The 14077-nt window shown below is 54.9% G+C and overlaps 1 protein-coding gene across 1 annotated transcript; it reads left to right on the forward strand.

Moving 5' to 3' along the window:
- The first annotated feature begins 6975 nt into the window (after positions 1–6975).
- Positions 6976–13288, forward strand: CALB2 (calbindin 2). The gene is made up of 11 exons (XM_068202885.1): positions 6976–7119; positions 10210–10286; positions 10475–10564; positions 10664–10744; positions 11556–11612; positions 11717–11794; positions 11907–11962; positions 12168–12207; positions 12328–12381; positions 12608–12679; positions 12895–13288. Exons 1-11 carry the CDS (start codon positions 7029–7031, stop codon positions 13009–13011), a joined length of 813 nt encoding a protein of 270 aa, XP_068058986.1. The 5' UTR covers positions 6976–7028; the 3' UTR covers positions 13012–13288.
- The last annotated feature ends 789 nt before the right edge of the window (positions 13289–14077 follow it).

Raw genomic sequence — 14077 nt, forward strand, 5'->3', positions numbered from 1 at the left:
CTGTTTGATCCCATGTTTCACATGAGCTTTGCTGCTGTCCCTGCAGCAGATTTTGGAGCACCAATGGTTTGTGGATTTTAGCAATGTGAAATTACAGGGGAAATATTTTGAAACAGGTATGATCTTTTTCTGAGACTTTCTTGGTCCTCTTACATAAAGCAAAAGAACCAAACCAAATGAGTAAAGGACAAACAGGAGAGGTTGTCCCTTACCAGTGTGCTGATGGTCTGTCAAGAAAGGGGGAACATTCACCAGAATGGTGCATTATTCATTGTTCCTCAAAGGTCAAGCTGAGCTGTGGGTGCAGCTGGATGTGAAACAGTGACAGTAATTATTAGATAACCTTTTTCCCTTCATTTATCTTGTAGTTCTCTATAAAGCCCATCACTGTCATAGCTAAATGTTTTTAGTTGACTCAGTGGTCTGAACTGAAGACACCCAACCAGTCATGGAGAGCTCCCAACCTGCCTTCCTAAATTTAGCTGACCAGTTGTTTACCATTGACACTTGCCCTCTGCCACAGCCTTCAGCCTTCCATGACATTTCTTCCATTTTTTTCCAGATGGGTATTTGCTCGAAGCCTTTCATGCTGCAATTACTGGTGTCAGCTGCAGTATCCATGGTGCAGATGTTCCCACCAGGAGGAACAGTTGTGCTGTGAATGTTTTCCATTATATGGTAGCACTTCAGGTGTAGGGGAGCTCTTGGGGTGGCCTCCTTGTCTCCTCCTGGGCAATGTTACCTGTGGTCAGCCCTGAGAAATATCTGTCCAGCCTGGTCTGGAGGACTTGTGGAAGGGAAGGATTCATTGCTTGTGCTTTCCTGGCAGACTCACTTGTTCAGCAGCTCCTGGCACTTGGAGGAGCCCTCAGAGACAGCAGCTCTTCCCATTTTGTGGGTCTGACTGTCAGGACAGTCTCTGGGACCAGTTCTGGTGGTGGTCTGCAAAGGGAGAGGGGCTCCAGCTCCATCTTTCACAATGCTGTTCCCTCTCCAGATCAAGCAGGAGTGAAGTGCTTGTCAAGGGGGGCAGCACGAGCAGGGAAATATGAAAAGTGGCAGATGTGCAGAGCAAGAAGGAGCCACTTCTACCTGCTCCCTTTTCAGACTTGTCCCAGTATGAGCTTGTTACAGGGCAGAGAGAGAGCAGATAATTTCCCCTGCCTAGAAAATGGTGCTTCACATTCATCTAATTAATACTTGGTAAATACAAAGTCTCTCAAGTGGGAGTGGAAGGCAGCTGTGCAGTTCGCTGTAGCTAGCAGCAGCCAGAGTAGCTAAGGCTGGGATTTCAGCAAACTCCATTAATTAATCGGAGTCAGGCTGGGCTGGGATGTGAAGGGAAGCATCCAAAAAAACCTGCTGTTGTGCTGGTACTTCTCAGCAGGGTTTGAGATGATGAGGAGCTTGGCAGCAGCACCTGCTTTCAGCAGGCCAGGTCTGCTCCTCTCTCCAGCTGCACTGGAGGCAGATACCATGCTCTTGTGTCTGAATACAGCTGAAATGCAACTTAAAATTGAACCTGAAAATCACCTTACAGCTAAATCTTCAGCAAATTGTGTCTGTTGAAAAAAAAAAAATCTAAATTGCATCTGAGCTCTTAAATAGTTTGGGGCTCTTCTTTCAGCTGGCCAGAGTTGGCTTGGATGGCCCAAACTTTGCATGAACATCCCGATTTTTGTACCTGTCGATGGTAAGAGGAAGATGCCCTCGGCACTTTGGAAAGGATCTTATTCATTTGCAGGTGAGAGGGGAAATATAAAACACAGTGAGCTCATCTGGCTTTGGAGATACTTTTAATACAATTTTGGGTTCTTTTACTGCTGATGAATTTCAAAAGTCTGAAATATGGTGATGCAAGATGGGCAAGATGTGTGGGGAAGGAACTGTGAGGAAATTAAACCTGCTGTGATCCTGAAAACTCTGGTTTTGTTTGCTGTGCCAATGCCACTGATTAGAAAGAAAGGAGGTGCTTAACTGCTCCCCCTACACCCAACCCCCAGGCTGGAGGATAACCCAGGGAAACCCACAGAGCCACATCCCTGGGGGACCAGAACTCAAAGTTCAGGATAAGCAGGACCAACATTTGACCAGCACTTGGCACAGGTATTTCTTACTGATCCCACTAGGCTGACAAACTTAGGGAAAAAATACTAAGAACCAAAGTACCTCGACTTCTGAGCAGTTGGAAAATCAGTGGGCTGTGGTAATGCCAGAGCAGCAAGTCATCTGTGCTGGAGGCAGGACACAGTTCCCTTCATCCTCTGCCTTTTGTGTAGTGCTTTTGGTGATTTCTGGCAACATCCATGGCTGAAATGACAACCTCAGCTTTCTCCATTCCTGTACTCTGTGCCGCTTACCTGCTTCTGATGTCCAGGGCATTGTGGTCGTAGGGATAAGCTGAAAGATGCATGAAAAGCAAAGACACCTGGCAAGTGGTAAAAGAGCCCCAAATGACATGATGATCCTTGCTGTCTCAGTGCTGTGGCTGGCAGCGAGCCCAAGTGCTGCCTGATTAGGGAATGCCACCAGCATGGGCTGTCCCATATGGCTGTGCCCATGGCAAAGGGACACATGGAACACCTGTGTCAGTGCAGGGCAGAGCTGGCACAGCTCCTCCTTTACTCACTCACAGCCATGGACTCATGGACCACTCTGCCTCATCCTCTGTGCCAGCCTTTTCTTTTTCCTTGCTCATCAGTCCAGAGAAAACTTTCCAGATCACAGGGTCCTGCTGTTTCCAGTCCCCTGGAGAAGACAGAGGTGTTATATTGATGCCTTCATGTGAGATTCACATAAAAGTGTGAGGCCAAGAGGAGAAACCTCTGCCACAGCCCTTGGCTGGACCATATCATGAGTGTTTAAGTAGAGATCTCTGCTATTATCTGAGAAACAACCCTGTGACCCAAAAAATCTGATGGTGTGATTCATCCTGTTTCCTTTGCAAGCCTCGGTTTCCCACTTTTTTTTTTTTTTTTACATGAGGTTTGCTTTTTGCTTTCTTTCCTATTTAAAAGTAAATCAGAAAGCTTTTAAAAACCTGTGCTGCCTCAGCTCAGCAGCGAGCGTGTGCCTTGCCTTCAAGTTATCAAATTTCCCTTAGATGTTTCTCTTTATTGAAGACCTGCAGTTGAATTAAGGAGATTTTGCTATAGTGGTGTGTTGTTTGGGTTTTTCTCCAAAAGCTTTAGGTCTTCACTGCAAGGATTTCATTTGCAGGAAAGAACTAAACTCTCCCCGCTGTGATGAATGTGCAGCAGGGGAGAGCGATGTGGGTCACGCCTGTGGGTCATGGCTGTGGGTCGATCTCAGAGTGTTGCTGAATTAAGTCCTGGCTCTGTAAGCAGCATGATGGTCTGTTCTTTCCAAAATCTGATGGCATGTTCAGATTGAATCATAGACTGTCCTGAGTTGGACCCACAAGGAACATCAAGTCCAAATCCTGGCACTGCACAGGACATCCCAAGAATCCCAAAATGTGTTGATGTGATGGATCCCATCATCCCTAAGAGTGTTGTCCAAATGCTTCCTAAACTCTGTCAGGGTTCGTGCTGTGACTACTGTGACCCTCTCTCTGGGTGAAGAACCTTTTCCTGATATCCAGCCTAGGTGGTGGGACGGGTGAAGGCTGGAGGAAACCATCCAGCCTTTTCTCCTGCAGAAGGGACATCCCAGTGCCTGGACACCCATGGGGGAGATGGCTTCAAACAGCAGCACAACCACCCCTTGCTTTCCTTTCCTGAAGCTTCACAGCCCTCTCTAAAAATCTTTCTCAATCTTAGCAAATCCCTTCCTACAGCAATGAGCCCCTTTTGCACCACCAGCTGCTTCAGAGAGGCAGCTTGGGGAAGCATTTCCCCAGAGAAGGGAGGGAATACACCTGGAGCCCAAATATTGCTCCCAGGCCCAACTTGGAGCAACCTTGGCTCTTTGTTAGCAGAGAGGTGGGTGTCATGGAGCAACATGAATGGCTGGTGACCCAGAGCCATCCCTGTGCCGGGCTGGAGCTCTGCTCCCTGTGGAGCAGATGATGAACCAGTGTTGGTCCCTGTGCCCATTCTCTCCTCTGCCTGGGCACAACTGGGGACACATCCCTAAACCCAGCCCTGCAGAAGCAGTGAATGTCCCCTCTCAGCCCCCAGGAAAAATCAGCTCTGGAGGGTGTGGGACAGTAAAGCAATGGGCTCTGCTGGGGAAAATTGTGCTGCAGTAATGGAAAAAAGAGGCTTTTTTGACTAATTGCTGTGCCAAACCACAGGAAATGTGAATGGAATACACAGGACACCCTTCAGTGTCCCAAGTGTGCCTGAAGGTTGCATTGTGCAGCAGGGAAGAGGAGAAGGCCATCGCACTGCTTGGTGTCCCAGCGTGCCTTTCCTCATGGGATGCTGGCACAGCATTTCTTCCCCTGCCTGAGGTGCTGTGTCCTGCCCTGCCTCAGCTTCTCACTGCATCAGAGCCCAGGTGTGGCTCCATCTCCACTGCAATGAGCTCCTCCAGGCCCCTGCCATTCGGAGGGAGCACCTCAGCCCCCGTGTTCTTCTAGCCAAAAGACAAAAATAAGAGGCACCAGCACCTGGCAGGATGGGCAGTGCCCCTAATAACTCCCAGCAGCTGCCTGCTGCTGACTGCGTCCCCGCTCTGCGCACATCTGAACTTCCCTGATGCCTTCTCATCTTTAATTAAGCACTTCCATCAGCTCAGTCTTCTTGCTGGATCTGAATTTTTTTTTCCCTGTAGCCATGGCAACGCTTCCCCTGGGCAGGCTGCGCTGAAACCAGTGACAAACCCCATGTGTGGCTGTTTTGTTTGGGCCTGGAAACTTCCCTGCCGTTTGGGAAAACTTGGGAAAAGAAAATCCCGCAACAAGCTGGTGAGCGGCATAGGGGAGCCAGGGTAAGAAATGTGTTTTGGGCTGAGCATCCCTTTTATCCCCCAAGCAGCCCTGCTCCAGCAGAGATGGCAGAGCCTTGAACTCAGGATTCCTTGGTTTTTCATCCAAAAGATGGCTGCAGTGTCCATGTTTTGTGTCCTCGCTCCAGCCATGGGTGCAAGTGACAGCCCTGCTGTGGCCATTGCATGGTCCCTTGGTGGTGACATAGGGACTGCCATTGCCCTGCTCCTCCTGCCAGGACCAGCAAATCATAAGCCATGAAGCTGCTATGAGGCAGGGGGACAGTGACACAGATGTGGTGACACAGGGCACGGACATGGTGACTGGGGTAGGACTCGGTGGCACAGGAAGTGATGCAGGGACTTGAGGAAGGAATGGAGTGACAGGCAGGGAGAGGCAGCAGGGCAGAGTGACAGGGCGGTTAGGTGTCAGGAGAGGGGTAGGTGACATTAAGCAGGGTGGGTGATGTGGGACAGGGTTAGGTGACACAGGGCAGGGTTAGGTGACACAGGGCAGGAGTAGATGTCATGGGACAGCAGTAGGTGAGAGAGTAGGGTTAGGTGACAAGGCAGGGACAAGTGACAGGGCACGGGCTGCCGACTCCAGTGCCCAGTGCTGCTCTCAGTGTCCCAGTGTCCTGGTGTCTCAGTATCCCAGTGTCCTGGCATTCCGGTGTCCTTATGTCCTGGTATGCCCATGTCCAGGTGTCCCAGTATCTTGGTATCCTGGTGTCCCAATGTTCCTGTATCCCGATGTTCTGGTGTCTTAATATCTCGATAACCCTCTGTCCCAGTGTCCCGCTGTCCGTGTGCCCCCAAGTCCCGGTGTCCCCTTGTCCGGGTATCCCGATGTCCCGGTGTCCTCCAGACCCGGTGTCTCGCTGTCCGGGTGTCCCGCTGTCCCCCTGTCCCTCTGTCCCGCTGTCCCCCTGTCCCGCTGTCCCCCTGTCCCTCTGTCCCGCTGTCCCCCTGACCCTCTGTCCTGCTGTCCCGCTGCCCCTCTGTCCCGGTGTCCCGCTGTCCCTCTGTTCCGCTGTCCCTCTGTCCCGCTGTCCCCCTGTCCCGCTGTCCCTCTGTCCCGCTGTCCCTGTGTCCCTCTGTCCCGCTGTCCCTCTGTCCCGCTGTCCGGGTGTCCCGCTGTCCCCCTGTCCCGCTGTCCCTCTGTCCCGCTGTCCCGCTGTCTCTCTGTCCCTCTGTCCCGCTGTCCCTCTGTCCCTCTGTCCCGCTGTCCGGGTGTCCCCCTGTCCCGCTGTCCCTCTGTCCCTCTGTCCCGCTGTCCCGCTGTCCCGCTGTATCTCTGTCCCTCTGTCCCGCTGTCCCTCTGTCCCTCTGTCTCTCTGTCCCGCTGTCCCTCTGTCTCTCTGTCCCGCTGTCCCTCTGTCCCTCTGTCCCGCTGTCTCTCTGTCCCGCTGTCCCCCTGTCCCGCTGTCCCTCTGTCCCGCTGTCCCGCTGTATCTCTGTCCCTCTGTCCCTCTGTCCCGCTGTCCCGCTGTCTCTCTGTCCCGCTGTCCCCCTGTCCCGCTGTCCCGCTGTCCCCCTGTCCCGCTGTCCCTCTGTCCCGCTGTCCCGCTGTCCCCCTGTCCCGCTGTCCCCCTGTCCCTCTGTCCCGCTGTCCCCCTGTCCCGCTGTCCCCCTGTCCCGCTGTCCCTCTGTCCCGCTGTCCCGCTGTCCCGCTGTCCCCCTGTCCCGCTGTCCCCCTGTCCCTCTGTCCCGCTGTCCCGGTGTCCCGCTGTCCCGCTGTCCCTCTGTCCCGCTGTCCCGCTGTCCCGCTGTCCCCCTGTCCCGCTGTCCCCCTGTCCCTCTGTCCCGCTGTCCCCCTGTCCCCCTGTCCCGCTGTCCCTCTGTCCCGCTGTCTCTCTGTCCCTCTGTCCCGCTGTCCCGCTGTCCCCCTGTCCCCCTGTCCCTCTGTCCCGCTGTCTCTCTGTCCCCCTGTCCCCCTGTCCCGCTGTCCCCCTGTCCCGCTGTCCCTCTGTCCCGCTGTCCCGCTGCCCGCTGACCCCCGTGCCCGGCCGGTGTCCCGGAGCGGCGGCGCCCTCTGGCGGCGGCGGGCGGCGCGGCGGCGGCGGGTATAAAAGGCGGCTGCGGGCGGCGGCGGGATCGGGAGCGGCGGGAGCGGGAGCGGGATCGGGAGCGGGATGGCCGGCCCGCAGCAGGCCCCGCACCTCCACCTGGCCGAACTCACCGCCTCCCAGTTCCTCGACATCTGGCGGCACTTCGACGCGGACGGTCAGTCCCGGGGCGCGCGGGACACTTCTCTCCTCAAAAAACCGGCGGGGAGGGCAGCGGGCTGAGCATCACTGGGGGCGCGGGGCTGAACGGGGGGTGGTGAAGAGTCCCTGGGCATCCCGGAGGAGAGGATAGAGCCTCCACTGCCGCAGCCCGGGGGTAACGGTGAGCCCCCGGGGTGATGGAGAGCCCCCGGGATGCAGAGACTCCAGGATGGAGAGTCTCCGGGGTGATGGAGAGTCTCCGGGGTGATGGAGAGTCTCCGGGGTGATGGAGAGTCTCCTCGGCGCAGCCCCGTCGGTTGAAGCTCCGGGGTCGGGGAAGCAATCGGTCCCCCAGGACCTCCCCGTCGAGAAAGGACGGAGAGCCCCAGAAATGGACCCCACTGGGAGCCCTCAGCCCATGGGACGCTGAGCCTGGGATATCCTGGGTCTCCTTGACATGTCCCCCGGGTGCCTTGAGAGCTGGGATTCGCTCGGGACTGGTGTCACCTCTGGGTGCTGCTCTGGGCGTCTTGCCCTTCCCGGGGTGCCCAGTGTCCACGCTCAGTCCTCTCCATCTCCCTGCCTCGGCAGTGCCCCACACTTGGTACCTGGAAGGAGTGGGGCAGCACAGCCACCAGATTGGCCCCAGGGCCACCCCCTTGCCAGGAGTGACAAGAAAGGTCCCTCCACGGCTGGAGTGCTTGGTCTCTGCCTGCCTGCTCCCCAGCCTCCCAAAACCTCTCCCTGAGGATGCTGGCAAAAACCATGTCCGCTATGGGGATGTCACCTTCCCACGGAGTCACATCTGGGCAGGACATCCCCATTTCTACCACTGTCAGCCCCAAAAAGAGGGGGAAATGCAAAAACCAGCATTGTTTTGTGGGAAAACAGTTTCTTCCAGAGCTGCAGTGCCATGAAGGAGGCTCAGCCTGCTGGGAACAGCAGCCCAGGGGAAAGCTCCTGTCCTTCACCGAGTCTCCTCTTCCAGCAGAGAGGTTTGGGGACCAAAAACCTCCTGGGAACTGCATCATGTAGCCTCCCCAGCTGCACTGCTGGAACTGGAGCTCAGCTTGCTCCTGGCTGCATTTTGGGGTTCCCCCCCCCTGCAGCCTCACAGCATCAGGGACACAGACACAGGTCCTTGTCACTGCTGGCACTGGAGCAGCCACCAAGGGGTTTGGAAGGTGGCACTCCAGCGGGAGCTCCTGATGTGGGTGTCCAGCTGCCTCCCTGCAGCGCTTCCCACTGTGCCCTTGGATGTGCTCTGTCATCTCCAAACCACCGCGGCAGGCACGGATCCAGCTTGGCCCATGGCCCCCAGGCAGGGCAAGGCTGTCGAGCTGCAGCACGGCAGGTGCCCAGGAGAGGAGGGACTCGGGCGTCGGGAAAGAAGGTGGCCTTGACAAGGACAAAGCTCAGCTGCACCAGGCAGGAGCTCCAACAGCCCTGGCTGCTTCCCTGTGCCAATGGAGGGACCTGGGGTTCATTCTGCTGTGCACAGGACTACTTCACCCAAGCTCATCCCTGCATTTAAACCCCTTCAATGTGGCTTCCATGCCTTGAGCTGCTTCCCCTCAAGGCTTGTCATGCCCCAGAGATGTCCCCTTGGATGTCTTTGATGTCCTCACTTTACCAGCCACTGCTGCCCGGAGGCTCCGAGGTGGGGCTGCATGGACTGGCTGTGGCTCTCAGGAGGGGATTTTCCATGACACTCCACATCCCGCTGCTCTGCAGACATGGATCAGACCTGTCCAAGCTGCTGCTTGGAGGAAGCTAAGCTACTGGCCACAGCTTTTCTCGGCCTTATTTTTTTCCCAGCTCAAAACTCCTGTTGATTTTTCCTTTTTCCCCAACTGAATTCAAAGCCGCTCGGGGTTCTCCTGCACCCACAAAAGCAAAGCCCCTGGGAAGAACAGTGGGAAGCCAAAGTACCTCAGTGGCTCACACCAGCACCCCAATATCACCCAAGCCCCTCATCCCCTCCCGGGAAGGATGCTGCTCATCCAATGGGATGTGGTCACCAAAGAGGAAGGTACCCTGGGATTTCCCCAGTGCTTCGAGCTGGGATGTGGATGGGTTGTTCCCAGCTGCTGTGTAGCAGTGAGGAGCAGATGCTGCTGGGGAGCCTGCAGGTGATAATGCGGAAGGTGGTGCAGAGCAGGGAGCTGTGGTCCAAGCCTCCGGAGGCTGAAATGTGGAGCAGTCCTGGGGGAAATATTCACAAGGCAGAGCCCTGGCTATCCCTCAGCCAGGCACTTCAGGGGAAAGGGCAATATCCCTCTGCTGTGTCCAGATGTTCTTGGAAGGGAGGATTTCTGGCAGGGAGGTGACACCTTGCCTGACAGCACCATGGAGCCAGTGTCTTCACTGCTGTCTCCAGCCGTGATGTGACCCTGCTGCTTCCAGGCACAGCAGCCACCCCACAAGGCCACCAAGGGCCAGCACTGTGGGAGCCATGTGTGGCTGAGCCCTGAGTGAGCCATTCAGCCATCGAGCATCCCACAGGCAGGGCAGGGCTACAGATACCCCGGGTTCCAGAGGAGCCACATCTCAGCACAGATAGCGGCAGTGAGAGGTGCGAGGTACACAGGACAGGGATCTTTTGGAGCTCCTGGCCATGCTGGAGATTGGCAGTGGGGTCACCCCTTCCTGGGGCTGCTCCTGCACCCAGGATGGGGGGATGCTGTGCCAGGTGCCTTGCCTCTGCTCCCCATTTGCCCTTGCGGCCCCCACAGGGGGTTGAGAGGAGACAGTCCTGATTGGGAGATGCTTGCACAGGATGGGGTGCCTTTATTTTTAAAGCATCTGATTGAAGCATCAGATACAGAAAATGCAGCAAAGACCAAGATGAACAAAGTCCCCTGTACCCCACAAATGAGTGCAAGGGGCAAGTCCAGGGCTGTGTGTCACCTGGGCAAATTTGGGCATCACCAGTATGTGTAACACTCAGCATCAACATTGGCTGGTATTTCCTTGCTGCCACAGTTGCCTTGGAGCCACGTCCTGGTGCAGAGGGAAAAAGTGCCATGTCCCCTGGGAGCATCTGTCCCTCTCCTCCTGTGCTCTGACACTGTGAAAGTCTTACTGCATTTTTTTCCTCCTGCAGGAAATGGTTACATTGAAGGCAAAGAGCTGGAAAATTTCTTCCAGGAGCTGGAAAGTGCAAGAAAGGGGGCGGGTGTGGTAAGAGCATCTTCTGGTTTTGCTCCCTCCTGCCCTCGTTCCCTTGTGCCCAAAGGCTCATGCTCATGTCGGCCCCATCTCCTTTGGGCAATCATGAGTGGGACTGGGACTCCTCTGGGAAGAAAGCGGGAGAAGATCAGCACAGGGAATGGGGAAAATGCTCCCATTCCCTCTCTCCTTGCTGGCAGGACTCAAAGAAGGACAATTTGGGTGACAAGATGAAGGAGTTTATGCACAAATATGACAAAAATGCAGATGGCAAAATCGAGATGGCAGAGGTGAGCAGTGCTGGACCTGACAAACCCCAGGTTATTCATGTTCCACCCCCATGCTCATGTTTCCCCTCTACCATTCCACCATGCCTGTGTTTCCCACAGCTGGCCCAGATCCTGCCCACGGAGGAGAATTTTCTGCTGTGTTTTCGCCAGCATGTGGGCTCCAGTTCAGAGTTCATGGAGGTGAGTGGGACAGGCTGCCCTGGGGGATCCCCAGGGAATTCAATCCAGCTCCACCAAGGGAAAACAACTGGGAGCTTGAATGGCCCAAACCTCCCCTGGTCTCCCCAAAACTCTTGGCATTAACTCAGCACTGGGAGGCAGTGCTGGTTTAGGGAAGAGCAGGAGTGTGGTGAGTTTTCCCAGTTCTCAGCACCCCTTGGATACTGCCTCATCCCAGCCTCCAGGCAAGGATTTGGGGCTTTTTTTGTAAACTTCCCCTCATGGTTGCTCCTAAGTGCCCAAGGGATGTGCCGAAGCCAACACTGTTCCGGGTCACCCCACAACCTCGCTGTGTCCTTGTATGGAGTGAACCCACGCAGGTGGGAGAGAAACTGAAGATGGGGAATAAAAAGAGCTGGGGGTGGAAGGGAATGTGCAGCATCCTGGAGAGGAAGGAGCTTGTACATGGAAACTGAACCCTGGGTGGAGGGGAAGGCTGAAAGAGGAGCACCTCATGATATTGGGGGCGGGGGGGAGGGTAAGCAGACACTATTGTTTAAATGGAGGATGCAATTAAATATTATTGAATATTAAAGCTTGGTCTTGCATACTGACATGAGGATAAAGGTGCTTGAACTCTTGGTGTGGGGCTGAACAAAAGCATCTAGCCCCAAGGGAGAGCATGTGATGCCAGTGGGAGCTGTGAGATGGCCCCATCTCCTTTAGGATGGTGGGGGACACTCTCAGCGGGCGTTTATGGGGACACACACACACGTCAGGGGGGAGTGGGGGACACGAGCCCCTGCAAAGGCTCATGGCAGTGCCTCCGCAGGCTTGGCGCAGGTACGACACGGATCGCAGCGGCTACATCGAAGCCAACGAGCTCAAGGTGGGCTGTGGGCATAGGGTGGGCTGGGCTGGGTCCCTGCCAGTGGGACATCCCCACTGGGGCAGCCGGGGATGGGGACAGCCAGCAAAACCCTCTCCTCCCAGGGCTTCTTGTCGGACCTGCTGAAGAAGGCAAACCGGCCCTACGACGAGCCCAAGCTGCAGGAGTACACACAGACCATTGTGAGTGGGACCTGGGGCACTGTGTCCCCAGCAGGGGTCTCAGCACCCCAGGTGGGTGGCATGCAGGGGAGGAGGAGGTGATGGTGACAGGGTTCTGTTTGTATCCCAACAGCTGCGGATGTTTGACATGAACGGTGATGGGAAGCTGGGCCTCTCCGAGATGTCCCGGTAAGGTCACGGGCAGCGAGAAGGAAGAGCTGGGGAGGGAAAGACACCTGAAATGCTCATGTTTAGGAAGAGTCTGCTCCAGCTTCCAGGGAAAACTGTTTTCCTCTTTAATTTACTCATGTTTCTGAGCAAAACATCACTGTGATTTAAAAGAATGCCTTTTTCTGGCTGCTTCCCGCTCTTCCCTGCCCTTCTTGTTTTTCAGACTTTTGCCTGTGCAAGAAAACTTTCTTCTGAAGTTTCAGGTAGCATAATACTACTCCTACTGCTAACAATAACAACAAAAACAACCCATTCCCATTGCTTGTACCTCCAACCCCTCTCTCATACCTTTGTACCTCTCTCATTTCCTTGTCACTTCCCAGGGAATGAAGCTGTCCTCAGATGAGTTCAATGCCATCTTTGCCTTCTATGACAAGGTAGGGAGACAGCTAATGGGAAACCACTCCAAATAAATATAACCTGGCAAAAAATAAACCCAAATCATATGGTCTTGGTGGGGGCAATTCTGTGCTCTGGTTTGGGGTGGGAGAACTGGGTTTACCTCTGGCTGTGCTGGGTGAGGGTCTGGGGATGCCCATGTCCAAAGGGGAATTGCAGGGCTTGTGTCCTTCCTGCTGTTGATGTCCCTCCCTCACTATCCAGGATGGAAATGGCTTCATTGATGAGAATGAGCTGGATGCACTTTTGAAAGACCTGTATGAGAAGAATAAGAAAGTAAGTGGGGGCAGAGCTTGGGTGTCATCCCCAGAGTCCCCCAGCGGCATCTTTCCATGTCCATGCTCCATGGGGACGAGGAGATGCTGGTCTGAGTGCTGACCCTGCATCCTCATGGGAAGCTGCACTGAAACTGGGGGGAGTGTAATCTCAGCCTGGGGGTACTCCCCTGGGAGAAAGGGGATGCCCATCCCCACTGCCCCCATGCCTTGCAGGAGATGAACATCCAGCAGCTCACCAACTACAGGAAGAGCATCATGAACCTCTCCGACGGGGGCAAACTCTACCGCAAGGAACTGGAGATGGTGCTCTGCAATGAGCCCCCCATGTAGGAGCCCCATACACACAGCCCATGCTCCTCCTCCCCAAAAACAAGCACAAAGGGGAGCCCCCATCACTGCAGAGCTCCCCCAACATCTCTCGGGTTTGCTGTAGGTTGCTAAAATCCCATTTAGTGGGGAAAACTTTTTTTTTTTTCCCCATCTGCCTGGTTTGTTTAATGACATTATTTTTTTTTCTTTGCGGGGGTGTTGTTTTCATTCCTTTGGTCTCTTGAGTTTTTATCATTTACCAAAGAACGGTTTACTAATAAATTCAAGTACTGCTAGAGTGAAGCCCCTATTTCTCCATCCCATGGTGGGCTGCGGGGTGACAGGGAGGAGAGGGATATCCCCACACTCTGATCCCACAGAGGACGTGGCTGCTGGGTGGGGAACAGAGGTGGAGCCTTTGGGAAAGCCCCTATGGAATAAGGGTCACTGGAAAATCCCTGGGGAGCAGAGTGCAGGCAGGCTGGGTGGGGACACTGTACCTCCCAGTTATCCCTTCCATTCACCCCTCCCACACCCTGCCAAAGCAGTGCCGTCCCATCTGGACATGTACAGCCCAGTACAGCCCATCGTGACCCAGGAAAATCCCACACAGCTCAGTATGGCTCAGTACAGCCCAGTTTGCTACCGTGCAGTCCTGTATGGGCAGCACAGCCCCACACAGCCCAGCATGGCCCAGTCAGTAGAGCCCTGTACATACCTCCGTGGCTCAATACATTTCTGTATGGCCCAGCACCACACTATACAGACCTTCGTGGTGTTGTACAGTCCTGTGTGGCTAAGCACAGCCCAGTACAGACCTTCACAGTTCCACATGGCCCTCTACACTCCAGAATGGCACAGGGCAACCAAGTACAGCCCCATACAGCCCAGTATGGCCTAGTACAGTCCTATACAGCTCCATATGGCCAAGTACAGTCCTGTATATCCCTGTATAGTCCCGTATGGTGTATTACAATCCTTTATAGCTCACTATATGGCCCAAGACTTCCCTGTGTAGAGATGCATGGCTCCATATGGTGCAGTGCAGTCCTATACAGCTCAAGTACAGCGCTGTGCAGCCTCGTAT

The sequence above is a fragment of the Anomalospiza imberbis genome, chromosome 12 (genome assembly GCF_031753505.1).
Source record: "Anomalospiza imberbis isolate Cuckoo-Finch-1a 21T00152 chromosome 12, ASM3175350v1, whole genome shotgun sequence".
In the NCBI taxonomy this organism is placed as follows: Eukaryota; Metazoa; Chordata; class Aves; order Passeriformes; family Viduidae; genus Anomalospiza; species Anomalospiza imberbis.